We start from the raw sequence: 7,658 nt of genomic DNA on the forward strand, positions 1-7,658 counted from the left end.
TAAACATAGTATGGTATGCTTTTTGTAACGACCACAATGAAATACACAATTGGTTTGGGAGCAAGAAATCTTTTAATCATTGCTGCCCAGGCTTGCCCATGCTTTCACCAGTGGTCCGTTCTGGTAGTTGACCAGGAAGCAAGCCACATTGAAAAGCTCCTCAATGCTTCCACACACAGACAGTGGTATGGCTTTGTCAAAGAGTTTGTTCTCTTTGACCCTTCTGATGCACCTCTCCACATGGACCCTCAGACGTGCAATGGATTGAGTCTGCCTGACATCCTCCCTGCTCATTTGGGGGTTTTTTTACAGAAAGGCAGGCCGGTAAACTTTGCACTCAACCAGATTGTCCACAAGGAACCCTTTGTCGACCATTATTGCCATGTCTGGTGTGAGCAGGCTCACGATGCTAGACAGCTTGAAAATCTCCCGGTCACTCATAGATCCTGCATACAGGCCAGACACAAATGTAATGGCACCATGTGGTACCATGCCGATCATGGCCTTGAATGTAGCATGTGACTTGTACGTTGAAAACACCTCACTCTGCAGCAGGAGAGATGATGGAGTCTGGCAGAATACTTCAGTGCAGTCAAGCACCACTTGTGTGTCAGGGAAAGCTGAAAACTCTGGTGGAAGGTGAGCTCTGACAACTTCGCGTGGGATCCACAGACGTTGGCTTCCAAGCAGTTGGTACAGGAAGTGTGTCCAGGTGGAAATAATTCTGCTGACTGTGGTGCGGTGAATGCCAAACCGTTCTGCTAGATCCCTCAGATGTAGGCCCACTGACAGGTGCATGAGGAACAGCAGCAGCTCATCTATGGGTGGAAGTTTCTGTGAAAACAAATAAGTGTTAGGCATACTGTAGATACTGTTATAGGGAGACCGGGTACAGTTGTAACACATTTTCCGTGTGTGTGTGTGTGTGTGTGTGTGTGTGTGTTGAAGTAAAAAGATATGATTCTACACTGTATTGAAGTAAACATGTATTGTTTGAACTGTTTTAGGTAATCACAAACGGGTTTTGATAAGTCACTTAGAATAGGAATGTTATTCTTACTTTCAAACTCACTGATCCAGAGATTCTGTGTTTCAACACACCAACATCCTTCTTATCATCCCTAAAAGCCAGATGCGGTCATTAAGTCGTTAAAAGACATCGTTAAATAGGTGAAGAAGAGTTTAAATGTCTGAAGGAGGATAGTTTAGGTGAAAATATCCCCTGGGAAAGGAATGTAGAGTAAGATAAGGTAAAGATAAACATTGACTTTTGACCTGGTGTGGTTTGGGATCTCACTCTGTTCGGAACTCTGATTGACCTCGGCCAGAAGCGAATCCAGCCAGTCAGGGCACTTGGGGGAGGTGGTCAGTTTAAACAGCTCCTCCCCAGGGGCTCTCTAATTCGCTTGGGAGAAAAGTGGGAAGGAAGAATCGACAAATCTCCGCCCCAAAGACAGATAGAAATACTGATGTTTGTGTGTGTAAAAATGCTTTTTTGGTTTGGTGAGTGGCAGGTCCTGATAACTGTGTCCGTATCGCATCACAAACCTGAAGTCCAATTTCTTTTTGGTTTGATGAGTTGGCGGGTCCCGACGCATTTATCCGCATCGCATCACAAATCTGAAGTCCGAAATACTCTGTATAACTTGTATAATTGTTCTATTTCCTACCAGTAAACTCAGATAATTGTTATAACTTTTGATTCCGGTGTTTTCAATTCCTTTCTTAATTTAATAGAGATCCAGCCTCATCCAACGAACGGCGCGGAGAGGGGGGGGCTATTTAGCCACCAGAAAAGTGTTCTACTCCAACAAGTGGTGACTCCCGACGTTTGTGAGCTGATCTCTAGAAAGGAACACCGACAGCCAGGGGACAGAATCCAGTCCAGGGGGAGGACAAAGAGACACTGTTGACAACTGCAAGCGCGCTATACACAAAAGGTGAGCAGACACCTGTTTTGAATATCAAAAATCTGTGATTGATTATACTAAAACTTTAGAGTTGTCAGCAGCGTTCTCACTGTTCTTAGTCACGGTGGGAAATACAATACATGTTACAAGTTGGGGATATTGGGGAAGTGCTTAGAGAAGGGTATTCAGTCCTGGATCTAGAGCAGAAATAGTGTTTGAGAGAGGCGGGTAGGTCAGTCCCAGCCCTTCACTCACTAAATACGAAGACTGTAAGGCTGTAAAAGAAGTATAGGTTAAATTCCCCGTAAGTCAAAATAACATTGATTAATACGGTTGCTTTACAGTGCTTTAATTAAAGGCTGCAAAAGGTGTAAAAAACAGATGGGTTAAATTCCCCGCAGATCATGATAAGATTGATTAATGCGGTTACCTTTCGTGGTGCTTTAAATGTATAAAATGTCTGTAATTGTTATATGGTGGGTGATAGAGGAGGAGGGAGACGCGACCTCCAACTAATTATTTGGAACGACCGTATCTCATCACAAAACTGTTGTGGGGATAATCAGGCTCATTAAACGTGACGATAAAGAGATTTTGTTGACTGAGTTTTAACTCTTGACCTGAAGTCGCAATCACCGTGAGGAGATTGTAGAAGCCTACTTCTGGAAGTCACGCTATCTGTTGAAATAAACATCGCACAATAAAAATTTGCCTGACTGTGATATGATAAGGTATGAGAAGCTCTGTGTGATTTTTTTTAAGTCAAATCTGTGTAATACTTGAGAGACAGAGAGCAACAAGAAGGTGGTATAATGTCTGAGACCCTACCTCCACCCTACGGAGATAATAGCTCACAAATGCCACTTATGAGTGTCCCATCTAATACTCCTAAAAGAAAACACATTGTTAGACCTGATATTCAGGGAAAAGGAATGTTGGAAATAGTAATGGAAGATATTGAAAATCTTAAACTGGATCAACCAACCATGTTAGTGAACCCTGCTAATATGGAGCTAATACATGTAGAAAGAATAGCAGCAGCTCTGGCAAAGACAATAGGTCCTAGCATGCAAGCACAGAGCGATAATATGATAAGGGCTATTAAACTGACCCTTTTTGGAAATGGGATTTTCCGTTACACAACAGAAGACTCAATTCAGGCCTTAAAGAACGCTTTACAAACAAGTCAGGGAGTTTAATGTGTTGCTATGTTGCTCATGTGGGAGCTTACACTTTTGGGAAGAGATCTCCCCCTTTCTCTGTCCTGAGGTGCTGCAGAATCACAGCAGCACACAGGGTCAAAGACAGGCGTGACCTCTGGAGAGGAAGAAAATCTAAATCCGAACAGACCACAGAGCCCATTAAAAGGTTTTATGACCTCTAGAGAGGAAGATCTGGAGATTGTAAGGAACTCTCCCTAACTATCCACCCCCACCCAATCACGAGGGCAAGAGTGTGCCTCTCACCAATAAACGAATCATCTCTTAACCAAGTCAGATTTCAAAATAGCCATACCTCAAGTTGTTAAGAAAAGAGGGAGATTCAAAAAGTTATCAATAATTGCCCAGTATATTAAATAAATACAAACAGACACGTATCAATATAAGTCAGATAATATAGACGAGGTCAATCATGGAAGAAGGCTGACATTTAATGCCTGATATATAAGTAATAGTAATAATAAATATATAGCTGATATTAAATAACTGATGTATAAGGCTCGATATTTCTGAAAATAGGAACACCGTTAACGGCGTTCTATTTCAGTAAAAGGGGGAAAAGGATAGGATATACATCAGACAATATGTATGTGAGATTATTACGTTTTTAGGAGAAATTTATCAATTTAAAAATACTAGTTATGGTATTTTTTGTTTTGTTTTATTTGTTGCTTTTAAGAGAAATTGATACATTTAAAATAATCTAGCTTTGGTTATTTTTTGTTTTGTTAGTTTGTTCCTTTTTTGTTTTATTTTTATTTTTGTTCTATTTTTTAATTTAATTTTTAATTTTTAATTTTTAATTTTAATTTTTGTTTATTATTTTCTGCATAGTCTCTTGTCCACACTCCAGTCTAGTTGGTGCCGCCAATAAACACTAAAGAAGTAGAAAAGATGATTTCAAAACCATATTTCCAGCAACTTAAGGGCTTGGTATGAGACTTCTCCACACAGGCTGCTGACGTCAAAAGGGGGACCCGAGAAACACAAGGCCAACACAGCAGATTACGTCTGGTTGGAGGGGACCTCCCATGCCGTTCGCCTAGATGGAAAGGGAGACAACTGGTACCACTGGAGCCAGTGTGCGGTCGGGAAAAACACCTGCGAGGACCCTAGACGACATCAGGACAGATCTGGCTCTCGTCAAGGCAGTCGACCCAGGAGGCGCCATCAGCAGACCGGAGGAGGAGGATCAGGACATCTCTCCAGCAGTCGAACCGGAAGCCGCCGTCAGCGGGCCGGAGGAGGAGGAGGAGGAGGATTGGGACATCTCTCCAGCATCGACCCGGAGGCCGCCATCAGCGGGCCGGGGGAGAACAATCAGGCCACATCTCTCTAGCAAGCACCCCAGAAGCCGCCGTCAGCGGGCTGGGGGGACGAAGATATGGCAAACCAAGACGGCACAGGGAACTCCATTTCCCGCTGAAACAGGTTGATATAGCCGGTGTGGAACTTTCTCTGAACAATCCATTTTTTTTTGAGGAACTTTCAACTTTATTTTTATATCCCATAATTTAAGGGATTTGTATTTTTTATTCTACAGAACTATGTGTTACCAAAAGAGGGAAAAGTATGATAATGTCTTTTCTGATTTCTGTGGCTACTTTTATTGCCATTTTAGTGACATGTGGTTGTTGTTGTGTGCCTTGTATCTGCTCATTGTGTGTTAAGACTCATCAGTTCCACCATTGAGGGTAGAGTAAAGATGACTCAGCTGACAAGGACTTTGCTTTTTAGACATATTTTATTCTCCCTCCACTGTCATAATAAGTTGTTGTTGTGGACTGTTCCTAAAGGTTTAAAGTGCTCTATATCCCAACTTCTGATGGGTTTATATAAATGTTGGGACAGACACAGTAAGAAGAAAATTGACAGTGGTAATGTTTCAAATGCTATATGTTGATCTCGTGAGGTGAGATCAAAAGAGGGATTGAAGTAAAAGATATGATTCTACACTGTATTGAAGTAAACATGTATTGTTTGAACTGTTTTAGGTAATCACAAACGGGTTTTGATAAGTCACTTAGAATAGGAATGTTATTCTTACTTTCAAACTCACTGATCCAGAGATTCTGTGTTTCAACACACCAACATCCTTCTTATCATCCCTAAAAGCCAGATGCGGTCATTAAGTCGTTAAAAGACATCTTTAAATAGGTGAAGAAGAGTTTAAATGTCTGAAGGAGGATAGTTTAGGTGAAAATATCCCCTGGGAAAGGAATGTAGAGTAAGATAAGGTAAAGATAAACATTGACTTTTGACCTGGTGTGGTTTGGGATCTCACTCTGTTCGGAACTCTGATTGACCTCGGCCAGAAGCGAATCCAGCCAGTCAGGGCACTTGGGGGAGGTGGTCAGTTTAAACAGCTCCTCCCCAGGGGCTCTCTAATTCGCTTGGGAGAAAAGTGGGAAGGAAGAATCGACAAATCTCCGCCCCAAAGACAGATAGAAATACTGATGTTTGTGTGTGTAAAAATGCTTTTTTGGTTTGGTGAGTGGCAGGTCCTGATAACTGTGTCCGTATCGCATCACAAACCTGAAGTCCAATTTCTTTTTGGTTTGATGAGTTGGCGGGTCCCGACGCATTTATCCGCATCGCATCACAAATCTGAAGTCCGGAGTACTCTGTATAACTTGTATAATTGTTCTATTTCCTACCAGTAAACTCAGATAATTGTTATAACTTTTGATTCCGGTGTTTTCAATTCCTTTCTTAATTTAATAGAGATCCAGCCTCATCCAACGAACGGCGCGGAGAGGGGGGGGCTATTTAGCCACCAGAAAAGTGTTCTACTCCAACAGTGTGTGTGTGTGTGTGATGTGATGTGATGCACTTGTTAAACGGTGGTATAGTGCGCAGCGTGCATAATTATTAATATACATCCATGCTTGTATGCTGCATACCGTTGTTGTTGGTTGAGAGGAATCCGAGCTGCTGGCAGAGGATGCCTTGGCGTTGGTGATCCGCACCATCTTGGTGTTGGCTGCTGGCTCCACCAATTTCCAAAAGGCAAGGAAATGCTTGTATGTGGCAAATCTAAGAATGTAATATTGTTCATGTTAGACATTGTTTTGTTTCTTAAATTAGCTTCCCCAAATGAAAGGTGTTTTTCAAACTAGTGGCCATAACAACATCCTGATAGCCTTATAAACAAACCTGGTGTAGAAACTAATGTCCTCGTCCGACCCTGCCAGGCGTTGTATCCCGAAACGAGATCGCAGTTGTAACACTTCCAGCTGGTGTTGGAGCTCCCTAACCTGCATTTTCAAGGCTTCGTTCTCGTCGGCCACCTGATTTGCCATCACTGCCGTCGCGGGATTTAAACAGTACTCATGATCAGGCAGCGCAACTGTTTCCACCTTGTACTCAGCTGTCAAGTCCGGGGTGGGGCTCTCTGCCCTCGGCCGACGCTCCCAAACATTACGTCTTGGTGTAGGTAGCTCGTAGTTATTCCATGCAAAGAGAACAGGTGTAGCTCCTTTCTGTACTCTGTGCAGTCCTCCCGCTGTGACCAATAAGTCTCCTGGTCGAAAATGCCTACTGCACACACGGGTATTTTTTGTGGGGCTGAAATTGTCCCTACGGACCTTGATCAGCCACTGAGCCTTTACCTCAGCATCAATGGGAAATGCATGAAAACTTATCTCCCGATTATAACGGGCCGAATTCGTACACAGTGGCACACAGCAATGTAGTGCCGACTTTCTTACCCGCTGGAAGGCCAATCGCTTTTCTTTACCCCGAAATCCGCTCATTCTTGCTCTTGGTGTGTCATAAGAAACTGTCAAACTGTCAAACTGTCAAGCTGTAAAAACTCTGTACTCAAACCGGAAGTACTCGCCCCCACACCCACCCGCCGGAAGTTGATAGACGCCATCTTGTGCACAGAGCCTATTTGAGGGCTTGATAACCAAAATACATGACGTTGACGTTTTTACTGAATAAAAAATAAAAAATGGTTTTATACATAAATTGCAATTTATTTAAAATTCCAAGTTCAAGGAACTGCCTTGTCACGTTGATCATACATGGAAGTGGAGCCTATAGTTTTAATTTAAAAGATTTATTTTTCAATAAATAAATCTCATTCATATTTACATAACATTACATACATTAAATATAACACTGAAATGGTAAAAAAAAACGCAAATTATTATTAATAATATCAAATAAATGTCAGTCACCCAAAATTACGTCATTGGTGTTACTGCTACACAAAACACTTTTATTTTTGAAATAATGTACTGTCTCTGTAACAAGAGATCATTTGAGGCAGTGCAGTGGACAAAGACATAAGGAAAGTCAGATACTTCTCACTTTGTTTGTTAAAGGTGTCATTTTATCTTCAAATGTTACGTGCGTCTTTCAAGTCTGTCATTAGTGTTACTCATTGCATAGCCCTAGGGGTGAACATTTGAATGGGAAAATGTATTGTATTGAAGAGTTAAACGATTTTCATATTGACTGAAGCCATATTTGGTCTGACACATGGCAGCCATTTGGTTAAAATTGTAGTTTTTTCTCCAAA

General features: G+C 41.9%; 1 protein-coding gene across 1 annotated transcript; it reads right to left on the reverse strand.

The window, feature by feature from the left end:
* Positions 1-306: 306 nt before the first annotated feature.
* Positions 307-6,480, reverse strand: LOC117483627. The gene is made up of 3 exons (XM_034132005.1): positions 6,287-6,480; positions 6,034-6,166; positions 307-834 (listed from the first exon to the last, which is right to left on the reverse strand). The coding sequence occupies exons 1-3, from the start codon at positions 6,430-6,432 to the stop codon at positions 307-309; spliced, it is 807 nt and encodes a 268-aa protein (XP_033987896.1). The 5' UTR covers positions 6,433-6,480.
* Between the last annotated feature and the right edge of the window lie 1,178 nt (positions 6,481-7,658).

Source organism: Trematomus bernacchii, unplaced genomic scaffold, assembly GCF_902827165.1.
Source record: "Trematomus bernacchii unplaced genomic scaffold, fTreBer1.1, whole genome shotgun sequence".
NCBI lineage: Eukaryota > Metazoa > Chordata > Actinopteri > Perciformes > Nototheniidae > Trematomus > Trematomus bernacchii.

Bases quoted from the DNA above. Each gene is read 5' to 3' on its own strand.
- LOC117483627 (XM_034132005.1), bottom strand. From the start codon at position 6,432: ATGGCAAATCAGGTGGCCGACGAGAACGAAGCCTTGAAAATGCAGGTT. The intron at 6,167-6,286 runs GTTTGTTTATAA...TTACATTCTTAG, and splicing joins GACATTAGTTTCTACACCAG to ATTTGCCACATACAAGCATT. The intron at 835-6,033 runs GTATGCAGCATA...TTGTTTTCACAG, and splicing joins CCTCTCAACCAACAACAACG to AAACTTCCACCCATAGATGA.